Here is a 17,703-nt window from a genome sequence, read left to right on the forward strand (position 1 = left end):
ATATTTTTGAAAAGAACATAGAACCAGCAGAGCACATTCTCAATTACTGGATTTCCTTGACTTTCATGTTATCACGATTTCTGAACACTTTTCTGCTCTAAGGACAAGAACTCCAGATTCTCTCGTGTCCTCTATCATAACTGAAGTCCTACAACTCTGATACCATTTTTGTAAATCTCCTTGATAACTTCTCTAAAGCCATGACACTCTTTCTAAGTATAGTACTGGGAAATGGGTACAATGAGCCATAACTTCTGAACTCCCTGGCACTGTATTGGCGAATTTCTCAAAGATGTGCTAGGGAATCCCCTTTGGAAGTTCCCAGGTAAGGTTTGCACAGCAATTGCCTAGAAGTGCAAATCTCCTCTGGGTAATTGCTCTGCAACTGAGAACGATTGAAAAATGAGATTTATATCTCAAATGTGGGATGGTTTCAACTGGGCTGTACCAATAGCTACCCAGGAAAAGTTAACAGGGTTAAAAGAGATTCAGACCTCTGGGTAACTATTGTACAGGTCCAGACCAACGTTTTCATCCCCCTGACTAACCCAACAAGAGGACTCCTCCCCCCTCAGCCTCCATCCCCCCTGACATCCTGACCGTTCAGAGGCTTTACCCCACTCCCTGATTGCTCCTATATACTTACCTTAATCACTTACATTCTCCTTACCCTGTCATGGACCATTACATTTCAATGGATCTTTAAACTTGACCTCCTTAATTTCGACTCTACTGGTCTTTGATGCTGGGCCCGGGGGATGTCCTGCACTGCCTTGATCTTGCCTGCCCTGAGTCAGAAGATCAAGTGAGATGGGATCAAAAAAGAATCAAGGTAGGACATTGGGCACGGAATGGCAATTCGACACTGGCACACACAGGAAGATCAGGCCAAATATGCCAGCTAAAGTCATGCCAATGTTTTATTAAGATTTAGCGTGACTTCCTTGTTCCTGTACTGTGTGGCTTTAAGCCAAGGATCATGTAAGCTTTTTTAAAATGGCTTTATAACCTCTCTGCCACTTTTAAAGATTCAGGGAAGTGAAGCCCCACATATCTGTTGCTGCATCTCCTTTAAAATTGTGCCATTTAATTAATATTGTATCTCCTCATTCTTCCTTCTGAAATACATCACTGCACATTTCTCTGCATTATGTTTCATCTGCCATGTGTCTGCCCATTCACCAGTCTGTATATGTCCTCCTGAATTCTGCCAATATCCTCCCCTTTGTTTACTACATTTCCAGTTATTTTGTTCTCTGCAAAATTTCGTTATGCTTCCCATAGCCAAGTCTGAGTAATTAATATGTATTACATGTACCGAAAAGAGCAGTAGTGATAGAGCAGCAGTATTAGTTACTGAGGAGACACCACTATATATTTCCCTCCAGTCTGATGAATAGCTGCCCACTCAGCTTTCCAGTTGTGTCCAAGTTGCTACTGCCTCTACTCCTGTGAACTTCAATTTTGCTCATGTCCATTGTATGGGACATTATCAAGTATCTTCTAAAAATCCATGTACACACTAACTGGATTGCCTTCAACTTCCCAGAATGCTGGCTGATTTCAGTTTAGTTTAACAAATCCAAGGTTTCTACTCCAGTTCTTTTAGCTTGCCTTAAAAGCTGGTATTAAATGTCCATATTGAAAAGCCCAAACTACTTCAGCCTGAACTGTGAATTCCATGGCATTTTCCATTGTCAGAGCTAATATGAACATCCTTTTACTTAGCTTGAAACTCATCAATTTCATAGAATCATAGAATCCCTACAGTGCAGAAGGAGGCCATTCAGCCCATCGAGCCTGCACTGACAACAATCCCACCCAGGCCCTATCCCCATAACCCCACGTATTTACACTGCTCGTCGCCCTGACACTAAGGGCAATTTACCATAGCCAATCCTCCTAACCCACATTTAGACATTTGTTTTTGAGAGTTTGGATAAAAATTTGTAGAGGCTAAAGTAAGTTGTGTTTTGCAGTGTATATCCTTGTTGATGAGACCAACCAGGAAAAGGGTTGAGCTCCAGAGTTGTCATCCTCAATTTATTGATTTGTATCAATGCAAACAGTGCAGTAATGAAGGAGTGCAGCATTTTCTGAAGTACTATAATTTAGAAACTGGGGCTTTTTATTTAAATTCATTCATGAGATGTGGACGTTGCTGGCTATATCAGCTATTATTGCTCATCCCCAGTTGTCTTTGAAAGGATGGTGGTGAGCTGCCTTCTTAAACTGCTGCAGTCCATGAGGTATAGGTCCACCCACAGTGCTAATAGGGAGAGAGTTCCAGGATTTTGATGCAGCGACAGTGAAGAAAGTGATATGGTTCCACATCTGGACAATGAGTGGCTTGGAGGGAAACTTCCAGGTGGTGGTCTTTCCATGTGTCTGCTGCCCTTGTCCTTCTAGATGATAAAGGTTGTGGGTTTGGAAAGTGCTGTCTAAGGAGGCCTGGTGAGTTCCTGCAGTGCATCTTGTAGATGGTACACACTGCTTCCATTGTGTGTTGGTGGTGGAAGGAGTGAATGTTTGTGGATGGGTGCCAATCAAATGGATTGCTTTGCCCTGACTGGCAGTATTCCATCAACACTCCTAACTGGTGCCTTGTAGGTGGTGGACAGGCTTTGCAAATGCTTCAGCCTTCTCTTTTGCACTGATGTGATGGATTCCTCCATCATTGATGCAGGATGAGGATATTTGTGGAGCCTCCTCTTCCAGTGAGTTGCTTAATTGCCCACCACAATTCATGACTGAATGTGGCAGGACTGCAGAGCTTAGATCTCACCCAATGGTTGTGGAATCACTTAGTTCCATCTATTGCTTGCTGCTTACGCTGTTTGGCATGCACCTAGTCTTGCGTTGTAGCTTCAGCGAGTTGAGACCTCACTTCTAGGTATGACTGATGTTGCTTTTCCTTGCCTGCATTCTTCATTGAACCAGGGTTGATCCCCTGGCTTGGTTGTAATGGAAGATATACTGGGCCATAAGTTTACAGATTGTGTTTGAGTACAGTTCTGCTGTTGCTGGTGGCTCACAGCGCCTCATGGTTGTCCACTCTTGAGTTATGAGATCTGTTCTAAATGTATTCCATTTAGCAATGTGGTATTGCCACACAACACGATGGAGGGTATCCTCAATGTGAGGATGGGACTTTGTCTCCACAAGAGCTATGCAATGGTCACTCCTATCGATACTGTCATGGACTGCGACAGGCAGATTGGTGAGGATGAGGTCAAGTAGGTTTTTCCCACTTGGTTCCCGCAACACTTCCCACAGACCAGTCAAGCAGCTGTGTCATTTAGGACTCGGTCATCGTGGCCTCTAATGGTGCTACTGAGCCACTCTGGGTGATGGACCTGGAAGACCCCAACCCAAAGTACATTCTGCACCCCGTGCCACCCTCAGTGTTTCCTGCAGATGGTGTTCAACATGGAGGAATACTGATTCATCAGCTAAGAGGGGGTGTTACTTGGTAATCAACAGGGGGGGTCTCCTTGCTTAAGTTTGACCTGATGCTATGAAACTTCTGAAGTTAATGTTGAGGGTTCCCAGGGTAACTTCCTCCTGACTGTATACCACTATGCCACTACCACTTCTGCTGGGTCTGTTCTGCCGGTGGGACAGGACATATGTATGGATTGTGATGGTGATGTCTGGGATATTATCTGTAAGGTATGATTCCTTGAGTATGACCATGTCCGGCTGTTGCTTGACTAGTCTGTGAGACAGCTTCCCAATTTTGGCACTAGCCCCCAGATGTTAGTAAGGATCGACAGGGCTGAATTTGTCGTTGTTGTTTACGGTGCCTAGGTTGATGCCAGGTGGTTTAATTCCTTTTAGAGGTTTGATGGCTTGCTAAGAATTAAGGGTCAGTTGTAGGCCAGACCAGGTAAGGATGGCATGGCAGATTTCCTTCCCTAAAATAATTTAGTGAACTAGAATGGTTGCATGGTCATCATTAGACTTTAAATTTAAGATCTTTATTGAATTCAAATTTCACCGTCTGCCAGAGTCCCCAGAGCATTACCCTGGGTTTCTCGATTCCTAGTCCAGTGACAATGCCACTGCGCCACCACCTTCCCCCAGTTTGCATTTTCATGTTTAAGATCCTATCTTACTCTTTTTTTTAAAAAAGCAGTCTCTTGTGATCAAACTTCCTCTCCAACCACCACTCAACCACAAATGAGCTAATTGTTCATTTATTTCATTGCTGTTTGTTATCTTACTATTGCAAAATGTCTTCAGTATTTGCCCATCAAATTGTTGTAGTTCAAAAACAATTGAAGCCATTTGAAACATCCTTAAATATGTAAATAGAACCTGTTTCTTTTCTCCAAATGTTGTTATCAGTTGAATGAACCAAAATGATACTTGCATTACCTACCAGTGAATCTCTTGTAGAATGTTTTTTATTATCTAGCACATTATATTCAAGATTTCAGGCTTTTGGTTTATCTTCATATTAAAGACCATATAAGTTAGACAAAAAAAGTAGTGTTCTTGGACTAAAATGTGTTTTTTTTCTTTTGAACCGTTTTGCTTTTAGAAAGAGTATGAGAAGACAAAGATTCAGAGAGATCATGAGGAGAAGCTGATTGTTAGTGCATGGTATAACATGGTAAGAGTACAAAAAAAAAATTTCTTGGCAAATGAAGTTCTAGAATAAGGTAGGAAATTGTAGGCCTTGCGAAAGCTCTAGTCTGTGCAGTTAGTTCTGAAAACTAATGCATTTCAATTACCCACAATTTCAAATATGGTACTTATCTAACTTTCCCTTGAATTTCACCGCACCTGGCTTACTGGCAGTCCAGTCCATGCTTTCATCATCCTCTGCATAGTTTCAAACAACTAACTGTTCACCTTCATTTCTTTCTTCTAAGATTTGAACCTATGACAAACATGTTTTCAGAATTTTATGTGGCTATTTCCTTAATAAAAATCTGGATTATTATCTCTAGGCATCGTTTGATTACCTTTTCTGTCCTGTCTCCAGTGCATAAACCAGAATTTTTTGTAGTGCCCCAAGTGTGGCCTTTACAGTGCCGTTAACAGACTTGTTATAATCTCCTGGGATTTATGATCTATCCCTTTGGCTGCAAATCCCAAGATCCAGTTAGCTTCCCTTATCGCTACCACACACTGGGCAGTTCTCAAAGTGGATTGGCAACTTACTGTATCTCAGGAGACAAATGATGATGGTGGAACAGTGTCAGAGTGATAGGAAATGAATAGTGAGGTACTCTTAAAATTCAGTGCTGCCTCCTTTACTGATAGCAGTGAGCTATCCACAAATACCCTCCAGCCTTCTATGTTGTGTCCTGTAGCCCAAAACTATTTAACTTGTATTCCTACTGTTTCTTTTCCCTAATCTCAATGCCTTTCATTGTTCCTCATTGAATGCTTTGTGACACTCATCTATTCACCTTTCCTAGCTGTTCTGGTCCCTTTGCATTTGGTTTGCCATTTCTTTATTAAATAAATACCCTCTTTCCCAATTTATGTAATCTGTCAATTTGGGGGAAAAAATCTGCAAATCATTTATGCAGTGTAAACTGTAATACAGAAATTCACAAATGTGAACAGTATCACAAATAGTATTTCTGTCTGTTTGTAAATATTGTATTTTTATTGGAAACACTATGAAAAGCTGGGTGCAATAATATTTACAATTTAAAAGATCTAATATATCTAATCTTGTCCTGACATTGAAAATGCATTTTGACCCCACATTTATACACTTGACGAGATCATCTTATAAGTGATTTGAGCAGTTAACATGCTGTGATTATAGGCCATCAACCAGAAATGCAACTGAACCAACCACATAAATATTGTGGCTATGAAAACAGGACAGAGGCTGGGACAGTAACTCACCTCTTGACTCCCCAAGCCCTTTCCATCATTTACAGTGCAGAAGTCAGGAGTGATGGAATACTCTTGCCCAGATGAGTATAGCTCCAAGAAGCTCAAATCATCCAAGACAAAAAAACCCCACTTGATTGGCAACTATCCATCACCTTAGACATCTCTCAGATGCATGGTGGCAGCAGTGTGTACCATCTACAAGATAGACTGTCACAAGGCTCCTTCAACAGCACCTTCCAAATCTGGAACCTCTACTACCTAGAAGAACATAGGCAGCAGGCACATGGGAACATCACCACCCTATATGTTCCCAGTCACTCATTATCCTGACTTGGAATTATATCACCTTTCCTTCACCATCACTAGGTGAAAATCCTGAAATTTCCTCCCTGGGTGTACCTACACCTCGTGGAGTGCCGTGGTTCAAGAGAGCAGCCCACCACCACCTTCTCAAGGGCAGTAATGGATGGACATTGAACATTGGCCTTGTCGGCGATGCTCACGTCCCAAGAATGAGTAAATAAATAAGGCCCACCACCTGGCAGGGCTTGAGTACAGGTGAGCCAGGGAGAAATATAACGCACAGTTAAAGATCTGACCTTTGGAGAGTAGGACCCAGAAAGCCACAAAGCTTGAAAATTGAAGAGTCAGCTGAAAATTTCCTTACCTCTGAACGAGCTGCCAGACTTGTTCAAATCCTCTAATCTGTGTAAAGCTCCACTTTCTCTTTGTGTTTGGGTGCCAGGGCCACAGAGTTGGGGAACTGAGGCAGTTGGCCCTCTTCCTCAGTTGCAAGACAAACACAGGCTCTGCACTATCCTTAAGAGAAAAACCTCAGAAATCCTCTGAAAGGCTGGTAGAAATAGAGGCCCAGTATTATGCATCTCCAACCCCTTTTTTCCTGACTTTTGTGCCCAGACAAGAGGTGTTTCTTGTGAGGCAAAGGTCAAGAAATCGGTTTTTATCTGCTCCACTATCAGATTTTGAATTTGCCAATGCTTGTAGTAAATGGCTGTATTTGTTTGTCTCACTAAATAGGGAATGGCTCTTCATAAGAAAGCAGCAGAAGAAAGACTTGCCAGTACTGGTTCAGGACAGTCCTTCCTAGCTAGACAGAGACAAGCAACAAGTACACGGCGACCTTACCCTGGGCACGTTCAACCAGCTACAGCAAGGTAGAAGATACAGCCAATGGCTGCAGCACCAATCATACAGCATATAATTTAAATCTTCAGCCACATGGAAACTTCCTTCAGTTCATTGTTGAATTTTTAAAACTTTGCGTTAATGTTTCTATTGAATGTATTGATTATTTAGCTTACGCATGAAGTTTTAAGCCACAAGTGTAATATAAAATTACTGGTGGAATAATTTTTCTTCCACATTCTCTCACTTGCATAATTTATTCAGCACTCTTGTTTGGGAATACTTTCCTGTGCAGCTTTTAATTCCCACAACTGGTTAAAAACAGGAAGTGCTGGAATAACTCAGTCAGTCTGGCTGATTCTGTCAAGAGAAAGAAAGTGTTAATGTTTTGAGTCTAATATGATTACCAGATGTGAATTTTTCCAGCACTTTGTTTTTATCCCAGATCTCCAGCATTTGCAGTATTTTGCTTTTATTATTTTGGTTTCATCTTTTTCATTTGATTTAAATTGTTTCATTTTATTGTTTATATGAATTGATCCTTAATGTAGGAGATCAACAAATCATGATGAGATAGGAAGCATATGGTCAATAATGATTGTACATGGCATCTACTTGACACGAGTTTGACTGGTCAAATGGCCTTTTCTCACTCCATTCTTTATGTAGCCTTATCAGTTTCATGTTGTGGTGAGACTATTATGAAGAAATAAAGCCATTAGGACATTTTTAAGAACAATTGCAATAATTAACTTCAGTTCATGTAATGATTTAACATAATGTCCTTTACAGATCTTGTTCCCATATCTTTCCTTTCCTAAATGGAAAAATTGGTTAGATTTGGCCAGTTCTGTGAACAGCTAAAACTCCTACAATTTAGTAAATTGGCTTTCTCATCAGTGTGACTGTAAGAATGGCTTGGATGGGAAACTGATATGTTTCCATTTAATACTGAGTTTTGATAAAAGTGATCAACTATTGCCAATCAGTATTTGATGCTGGCTCTGCATTGCCTATCAGTTTTCGAAGAAAAGTGTCCTACAGTATTTTGCAGTGCTGACATCTTTTACAATGAGATGTACTAAAAAATTTAAAGTGGTAGTTAAAAATTGCTTATGACTTTAAATGAACAATGTTGGAGTTAAAGTACAGGTGATCAGTTAATTTGCATCCTAGTAAATTATGATCCAATTACTGGTACTTATAAGTAGATCATAATTTTTTCTAAATTTTTGAGTCATTGTAAAGTGTTTGAACTGCATGACAAATGAGTCCAACACTGCATTTACTGTTAATTACTAACTTTATTTAATCAAATTATTTTCCAATAAGCTAATCAAAATCAAGAATTCCCTGTCAACAATGCAGATTTGTAAAATTATCCCAAATGTTAAAACTGGATATGAGGAGCTTTTTCTTCTCCAGTTGGTATCTGTTTTACTAGGTTAAAAGACCTCTTGAAAAGTGACAAATGAGATTTACCAGCTCTCCAGATCTAATGCTTCACTCAAATCCTATATTTATCACCCCAAGATACACTTGGTTTATCGAGTAAATAACTCTCACTATCTCTGCAGCTCTGCCTGGGCCTCCTACTCTGGGAGTGTCATGGCTGACAGAAGGGGTCAGGCTACTCAATTTAATTAACCTACATTCATCGATTATGGTACAATCATTGAGAAATCATAGGAATGGTAGTAGACCATTAAGTCCTTCAAACCTGTTACAGTTTGTGGTTGAACTCTATCTCAACTCCAATTACTTGCCTTAGTTCTGTAACCCTTGGTCTGAAACCAATAAGTCTCAGTTTTGACATTTTCAATAGACGTAGCCACAACAGATTTTTGGGGGAGAAATAATTGCTTTCTGACATCACCCCTGAGCCATTCTACCTTTACTTTTAGGGCAACATTGAGAAACAATTCAAGTTCAATTCCTGGTAAAGTCTATATACAATGTAATTTTAAGTATATTTTATAATGCACTTGTGGTGCAAGTAAAATATGCAATATGAAAAAGTATCAAGTGGAAATTAAAATTAAGATGAGTGAATGAGTAAACCTATCTGGTTAACATTGTTACATTCAAGCAGCCCCAGAATGCATGGAGGATGAATTTCCATGGGGATTCTCCCACTTATGTTATAATGCAACTTCTCTATGGTTTCTGACTCTTTTGTCAAAATTGTGCAAGTGAGCAGCAGGCTGGAGGGACTGAATGACCTAGTCCTGCTCCTATTTGTATGCTTGTATGTAACTCAACATAAATGCCCCCCCCCCCCCCCCCAACCCCACTCAATTGTGTCTGGAATTACCCCAACCCCACTCAATTGTGTCTGGAATTATTTTAGTAAATTTATTTTGGTGCAAGAAGTTTACAAAGTTAATTTCAAAAGTCCAGTGGAAGAAAATGGTCCGGATTTTGCGATTAGCAATGAACAAATGGCTTTTGCTGCTCTTTACGCTTACAGCTACTCAAGACTTTTTGTGGGCTTTTGCATGACAGCTAATTGTCTTTGGCATCTGATACAGTGTGGCGCCTTCTACAGATAACCTAGGACCTGTTTGGACAGGGCAAGCAACTACGCCATGTCCCTTCAAACCAGTCAAATTGAAGAATCCTTACTAAGGCTTGCAGTCTAAACCAGGAAGTTAGAACATTTAATTTAATGTAAAAATCATGTACTCAATTTGAAAGAGATGAGTTCTTAAATTTTTTTAAAAAACATTTTCTAATAATTTAAAGGAATGAGATTTGACACTTGTAATTTTTCAGTGCCAATGATGTTTAGTAGTAACCGGGACATTTGCCATTTATAAATACACTTGAATAGACTAGCCCTTTTTAGTGAGTATCTACTGCATAACTACTGCAACCTCATGCCCTTCTTATATTTGAATGCCAAATCTCAGGGTGAGATGTCAGAAGTTGTGTGTCATTAGTTAAGATTTATCAGAATATTGAAAATTCACACACTTAAGTGGGCAATTTTTCAGGCACATTTAATCAATTTCTATTAGTAAGTACTACAACTTCACAACCACCATGTGTTTGAATGCTAAGTTTCTCAGCAAAATGCCAGTGTAGCAAAGTTTGTGTAGGAAATGGAAATAATGGACAAGGCTTCCTGGTTTCCACATGTGCATGTGCAGACACCAGAAGCTGCTGTCTAATCGTGAGTACTGATAGTCTCACCATTGTTCTTATCGCAAAACCTGGGCCAATATATTTGATGCTAATAAGTTTCTAGAATTTACTTTATAATCTTTGGATAAATATAATATTTTGTCATTGGATTGAAGGTTATTTTTAGTTAGACTTTCAGCACTAAGGGTAAAATGCAATATGTATCAAATGTTTTGCAAGTTGATTAAAATTATTCTGCTTGGATTATCATTATTATATTACACAAAATATGTAAACTTTTCATAAGTCCTATAGAATTGAACTGCGTTACAGGACAGATCGTAAATCTATACAGAATTTCTTTGTCTTTAAATCACATGTTTACTCTCCAGTGTTTATTGCTGAAGTACATACATGCAAATAATCTGAGGCATTATTCAAACTAGTATCAAACTTGTTTGAAAACAAATTAGAATATTAATTTTATATATTTAGGCTGTACTTAATTTTAAAGAGATCAATCCCTCCGTGTGTCGGTCTTCCTCTCCCTCTGGCTTATCTATTTGCACTCCTCCCCCACCCTCCTCCCCTCCCCATCTTACCCCTTCTCTTTCTCACTCATCGTAATCAGTGTTTGAAACAATATTTTCTTTCTTAGTATTTCAGCTATCAGCATTTTCTATCATGAGAAAAGACCATTCAGCCATCAAATCTGCTCTCTCTGGGACAACAACACTTCCATCACAGCATCCAGCGCTATTTGGAACAAACCTAATATTTTTGCCTTTTCTATCTTGCCTGGCATATTATTTCAAACATTTATCACTCTTTAAGAGAAGTACTTCAAACTGACCCCTGTTCTAGATTTATTTTCACTCCTTTCCACTTTGCTTTCCTTCTTTCTGAAGTAGCAATATGAATTTATATTCCTGTGCTATATACTTTGTGGTCTGCCTTGATGGTCTTATTTCCAGACCATAAAGGTGAAGTTTCTCTTGCTTTTCATTGGGATTGGTCTTCTTTCTGCTGTGTCCTTCACAAAAATATACATCTCCCTTTATGGTGTGCTGCTGAGAACTGGATACAATAATTTAAATATAAACACACAAAATGGCCAAAACACTCAGCAGGTCAAGCATCATTTGTAGAGAGAAGCAGAGTTGGCACTTTATCATCAGCAGTTAAATTTCAGGCATCTGCAGTATTTCCATTTGTATTGCAGTAGTATGAATTGTGGTCCCATCAGTATATTGGAATTCTTTATAACTTCATGGGCTTCCACTAATTCTCATATATATAACCTGTTTGAAACATTAGGTCACACTGGCTGCAAGTTGGAAATGGTGTGTCTATTAACTTTGGGTCCTTTTCTAAATATTTGTGTAAATTCAACTGTAGTCATTTCATTTGATTTTGACCTATGCATTGATACATAGCCAGTCTTAAGTTCTTTTGGAAATCCTGAGCGTTGTTCTTGTCTCTACTGTTCTAGAGGTAGCCCTCCAAATTTGACCCACTTAGTTTGTTACGTATGATATTCAGATTTTAAAAACATCCCCTGTAGCATCCTTACTTAATAGCTCCCCAGTCTGACGATACACCTCAATTTCCTTTATAACCAATTTCTTGCCTGGTCCTATATTCTATCCTGGATTTTCTTGGTCCCAAAATATTTCATTTAATTTGTAGCATCGTCAAAAAGGTTTAATTAGGAAGGCCCTACCATTCTAAATCCATGCTGGTTACTTCTAACGAAGTTACCCCTTTTAATAAAGACATATTTCTGCTTAAATTATATACTTCACTGCAGTGTTTGATAGTGAGATAAATTATCTGATTGGCAGTTTAGATATATTTCCTTAGACTGAACAATGTGAGAGCAATCTGCTCAAAAACAAGTTGAATAAATAAATTCTCTGTAGTTTTAGAGCCGGCAAACGTATAGAAAGATTTACTGTGCTTTATTTCTTCTTATGCTGAAAGTATGTGAAGATATTTGAAGCTTTTAAGCCTTGCATTAAATCAGTGTTATTTTACAATATACTTGGATAAATCATAAATTACAATATTGCTGTACTCTACAAACTTATATGAACTTCCAACACTTGCTTCATAATGGCTTGGGGAGCAGAAATTATGAATGAGACAATCTGCCATAAATAACATTTACATTACAAAAACTATGCATTAGTATTGAATGCTGTTAGTGCCCTTAATTATTATCAATAGGTGTCATTCAAACAAAACTATCCTCTTCATTTATCAAATACTGTTGTTGCTTACGCAGGTTACATTACTCTTCAGTAATAATTCTCAAATAGCACCTGATCTAGAAAATAAATTTTGACTTGCTCATTTTTGAACTATTAATGACTATTTACACGGTGTATTAATGCAAGAATATAATGGCAAGCATGATGAGTTAGTGTCTATTGCAGTATCTTTAACTGTTATGTTTGTTTTCTAACCATATTTCATACCAATGATTATCAAACCTAGTAACATTAACCCCCCCATTAGATATTATGTAAAAGTCACACAAGTTAATGTATTTTGTTTTTTTAGTTCCTTTTTCCTTTAATAATGTGTTCTTGTTCTTCATTTGCAGTGACGTGATTGCATGATCTGCAGCATGGCTTTCCAGCACTGGCTGTTCATTTGCATGACTTTAAGTTTGGATGCATAATCTATTAACCTGCTGCTGTTTCAATTTTCTAACCTGCCTATACAACAAATGTAATGGCTCCAGGTCCTCTATCGATCCAATCTAAGTTTGGACATATTACTAGAAGGAACTGGGAGCAACAGTGGTTAAGCACACTACTGTTTTCTGGAACCTAGTGTCAATCTAACAGAAACCGATGGTCTTTTATTTCTGTTAGAAGTTTAAATTAATTTGGATATGCTAAATCTAGTTCCAAATGGGTCAGTGATGAAAAATTACCCATTGACATCAAATTGTTAATCTAAGATGCTGTCAGGATGACTAGGATAAAATCAGAATACTTCAAACTGATGCATTAGTGGGATGCTGTTGTTGGACAAACTAGAACAGATTTTCTGTACCTGATGGTGCATACACTAGTTGTCCAAAGTGGAATTATGATTCCACTAGCACTGAATGCCAACCTGAGCACAAAAATCTTATTATGCATGTACCCATGGTACCATCTTGTGCCATTTGTAAACCAGTTTTTCAACTGGTAAATTGTGTGTGGAGGCTGTCCACAATGAAACTCATTTAAGATGTACAACGAAAAAGCTTGCAAAAACATCAGGCGCCTCAGTACTTACACGAATGTTAATAATTCTAATACTTTATCATTTGCTTAGGCTGCTTTTAATTTACTTTTCCCTGGCTTTTGTTATAACATGTTCCTGTTTACAATCCAATAATTTTCTGCTTTGACTACTTTGTTCTGCAAATGGAAAAAGGTCACATAGTGCAAGATTTTAGACTTTGCACAATAATATAGTATTGTATTTATTTACCTTTTTGTCTTTTTGACATGCAGTATTTCAGACACAATGTTGGAGGATTAAGGAAAAGTTGTTTGTTTCTCTGTCCCAAAACATGTTAAAATTATTAGTGTTCATTATGTACTTGAGTTTCTTCTCTGCTTTAATCACATTGTGTAACTGCCAATCTACATGCTGCTTATATAAATTATGTACATACTATAAACCGACAGAACTGGGTTCAGGAAATGTTCACAAAGTGAACAATATGCTACACAGTATCTTTCCTCAATGTATCTTTGACCCAAATGCTCCACATGCTGCAAAAAATGTACAGTTCAATATATTGTAAATAAAGTCTGTCAATAGTTCAGAAACGTGTTAATTTTGTTCATATGCTATCAGGGTAATTTTACGATTGGTAGTAACTCAGCAATAAAACTGTAGGAAGCAGAGTTAATAAGTTCAACAATACGTTATGGCAAAACTGCAACATGTGTTAAATCTTCCCTGTTTCACTTCTACAAATGACTGGAATTTAGCTGACATTGGTCTTGAGACACCTTGTGAAGGCACATATGGTGCATCACCAAAAAATGCCAGTAGATATTCTGTTTGATGACAGAGCACTCCAAGTGGAATAGGCTAGTCAATACCCATTGTTCAACCCATACAAGTATGTCTGATTTGAAAGTTTCTGGCTAAATTCCTTATGGGCTTTATCTATGCCCTCAGAAATAGTCAGACTAAGCCGCAGGAAACCGGAATGGCTAAACCAATTAAAACCTTGAATGTTTGTGAAGCAATGCATTCCTAACAAAAGCCGTAAGACAAGTACAGGCTCAGGGATAGCATGTTTGAAGATAACGGTTCTTTGTTAAAAAGAGCACTCAAACCGATGTGGAAGTGAATTGCCACCAGGCATACCAGGATTCTGATCGTTTGTTAAGTTATCATGGGTACTAATATAGCTATTTGATGTGATTGACGGTGGTGATTCCTCTACATCTTCTGTTCTCCATAGCCATTTCACTTCCATGTGTGGCATGTTTAAGGGGGGCAGCTTGTGGGTGGCCTCCCTGCAACCATCACTACCCATGACTGCATGCTCATGGCTTAGAAAGAATAATGACAGTGAAATTGTCAAACATATTGGTAAATGATAAAATTGAGGTTTCTATTGAGAATCATGGATATGCAAGATGTTGCTTGGACAATTACTAGAAGTCTTGTGTGTATTTTTCTACTACATAAAGCTTAAAACAATGTAGAAGATGCTCTTAGAATGGGCTGGATTGCCTCTTTCTGCACTCTATTGATTCCAGATGAAAGAGAACAAAGTATTACGTTCTGGAAATATTAAGCATATATACCATTTCCACGTATACAATTGACGGACTAAATTTGTCAGCTGAAAAAAAAGATTATATCAAATTGACTTGCTAATTTGTAATTAACAAACCAGTTAGTCATTTTATGTTCTAATTACTTTATGCATCTTCCATTAACTGAAAGGAGTAAGAAAATGGCTGCAGGCCAAACCTAACCACTTTTTGATCACCATTACACTGTAAAACTGTCTTTCACCAACAGCAGTATTCATTATTGTGCAGCCTCTAAATTCATGCAATTGTGGACAAGCAAAGAAAAAAATAAATGCTTCTTTTGGAAAATAAGTCACTTTATTCCCTTGCTTTGAAAAATAGATCATTTAATTTCTGTGCATTACAAAGCAGAAGCTTCAAAGAAAAGATCTGTTTTGTTTTAATAAATCCACCATTCACAGAAAATCTAGTCCATTTTTGCATATTGCCTGAAAACACGATTAGTATACCTGCCTAAAATTCCTCTTTATTTAAATTGGCATAGCATCATCAACAACCTTACCAAGACCGGTGTGGTCCATTTGTCTGCCCCAATATCCAGAAAGTATATCCATTCTACTTCTATCAAATCTAATAATCCCTAATTTTCTGATAGTTTCCCTTCATCTATTCTGTACATTTGCCACCTGCTATATAGGGAGGGTTTATATGCAATTACTTTCAAGTTTGAGGCAATGGTCCTTGTAGAATCTTACAAACTGTGGGGTTTCCCACCAATCTTTCACTGTCAAAATTCAACTCTATATCTTGTCCTCATGGTTTAGATCTTAAACTTCTTTAAAGTCATCTGATCTTTCCCTTCTCAAGTCTAAGGTGTTCTGAAACTTGCTCATTTGCATGTTTAATTCCAATTTAGTTGTCCACTCTTGTATTTCAGGGAGATGGTGGCCTAGTGGTAATGACACTGCATTAAAAATCCAGAGGCCAAGGTGAATGCTCTGGGGACATTAGTCTCATATCACATGAATTTAACTTTTGTCGTAAAAACCTATCTGGTTCACTAATGTCCTTTAGAGGGAAAACAAATCAGTTGTCTTTGCCTGGTGTGGTCTACATGTGACTCCAGACACAAAACAATGTGGCTGACTCAACTGCCCTCTGAAATGGCCTAGCAAGCCGGACAACTAGGGATGCAACAAATGCTGGCCTTGCCAGTGATGCCCACATCCCATGGAAAAAATAAATAAAAATGCACTCTGATGCCTTCCTCATTATATAGTGACCAGAATTATACACAGCAATGCAGGTGATGATGAACCAATACACTGCAGAAGCTTAATCATCTCCGATGTCATTTACTTACTATCATGTGGATTCTGATTAAATTGCCACATAATAGACCTCGTGCATAAGCCCATAACTATGGCAAGGTGGATGGACTTCATAAGACTACTGTTATTCTTAACTCAATTTGAGAAATTCATGCCTTCAGAAAAAACTGTACAAGTTTAATTTACAGTGGAATACAATCTATAAAGTTGACAAATAAGTGACTCATAAAACATGTCAGTCATTGCTAGTTTACCAAAACCCGAACACAGCCCAACCCAAATTAATAAAAGTATCAATATTCCAGAAAACATAATTTCCTTATTAAAACTTGAAGGGAATGAAAGCTCACATCTAAGGTGATCACCAAATAAATTAGGTTACAAAAGAAAACTTGTCACAGATTGCTTGGAATTTGCTGAAGCAGAAATCCATAATTTATTCTATTAAATATTTGCGTGAAAAAAAAGTGTACTGTAGGATGTGGGAAGAAAAAGGAGTGGAATTAAACCCTGTGGCTCAAATGAAAAATAAAATCTGCATAGATGAGTCAAATGTTTCAGCACAGGAGCAGACCATTCTGTAACTCCAGGGGAGTGAAACTCATCTTTGGCCGTAGCAGAAATGGGCAATAGTGAATCAACCACCCCCACTGAAAATGAAAATTGGGTGGAATGTAATACAAGCTGTTGATTCACTATTGGCCAAGCTAGATTTTACCCGCTTGAAACGTGGACCCCAAGAGAAGATTTGAGAGTTATATAACAGTTTTATAACATAATTTCACACGCATTCCATCAATCCCAACTCTTTCACAAGAATGTTACTTTACAGATTTTGAAAATTTTTACAAATACACAAGAGTGTGAAGCCAGTCCAATGCTCACTTTTGTAATATTATGTTATCATTCGTTTCTGATCCATTGCTGTGAACATGACACAGGCTGCTGCTGTTACGAGTGTATGCATTCCTTCATAGAGCAACTTCGGCGAGAAAACACTCCAGACAAATAGATGGTAGCGTAGCAAGGTAACCAGAATAATATAAACCGAAGCTGGAATTGCTCGTAATAGAACAAAACAGTAACAGCTATGTCCCACTGCTGCAGAAGAATACCTGAGACAAGAAGTAATTACTGTGAATGCTCAACATCTCAAACAGAATATTAACATACTTAACAATTGTTCAAAATTTCAGCCTGCTCAGCTCAAATTGTATGAGATTAACTAAAGCTGTAGCTTACTTTATTACAAGCATTTGTTTGTTCTCCTTTACTGCCAAGAACTTGAATAAAATAATAGAAGTATAAAACTAAAAAACAGGAATAAGGTAATAGAAATACTGCAGTTTCTTTGTGATAAGTGGACACCTTCAGCTTGTTCTTTGAAAAAGTCAGCCAGCCAGTGAAATGCTTACGTCACATGTTAAAGAATAAGCATAAGGAAAGCATGT

At 38.1% G+C, this 17,703-nt stretch overlaps 2 protein-coding genes across 9 annotated transcripts in view; one reads left to right on the forward strand and one right to left on the reverse strand.

Moving 5' to 3' along the window:
• The window catches only part of hook3 (hook microtubule-tethering protein 3), an 84,248-nt gene extending 68,871 nt beyond the window's left edge, over window positions 1–15,377 (forward strand). For 3 of the 5 annotated variants that reach the window (XM_078210107.1, XM_078210115.1, XM_078210119.1), the window contains 3 exons: window positions 4,547–4,618; window positions 6,904–7,040; window positions 10,796–15,232. In XM_078210107.1, coding sequence (XP_078066233.1) covers window positions 4,547–4,618; window positions 6,904–7,040; window positions 10,796–10,970 — 384 coding nt within the window. In that variant the 3' untranslated portion in view covers window positions 10,971–15,232. Of the gene's footprint in view, window positions 1–4,546; window positions 4,619–6,903 lie in introns of all 5 variants that reach the window. The other 2 variants (XM_078210127.1, XM_078210133.1) reach the window with 2 other exon arrangements.
• The window catches only part of pigg (phosphatidylinositol glycan anchor biosynthesis class G (EMM blood group)), a 35,316-nt gene continuing 32,876 nt past the window's right edge, over window positions 15,264–17,703 (reverse strand). For all 4 annotated transcript variants that reach the window (XR_013497502.1, XM_078210072.1, XM_078210082.1 and 1 more), the window contains one exon: window positions 15,264–17,367. Coding sequence is in view for 3 of the 4 variants with exons in the window: in XM_078210072.1 (XP_078066198.1) it covers window positions 17,148–17,367 (220 nt within the window). In the remaining variant the exon portion in view is untranslated. The remainder of the gene's footprint in view (window positions 17,368–17,703) is intronic.

The sequence above is a fragment of the Mustelus asterias genome, chromosome 1, assembly GCF_964213995.1.
Source record: "Mustelus asterias chromosome 1, sMusAst1.hap1.1, whole genome shotgun sequence".
In the NCBI taxonomy this organism is placed as follows: Eukaryota; Metazoa; Chordata; class Chondrichthyes; order Carcharhiniformes; family Triakidae; genus Mustelus; species Mustelus asterias.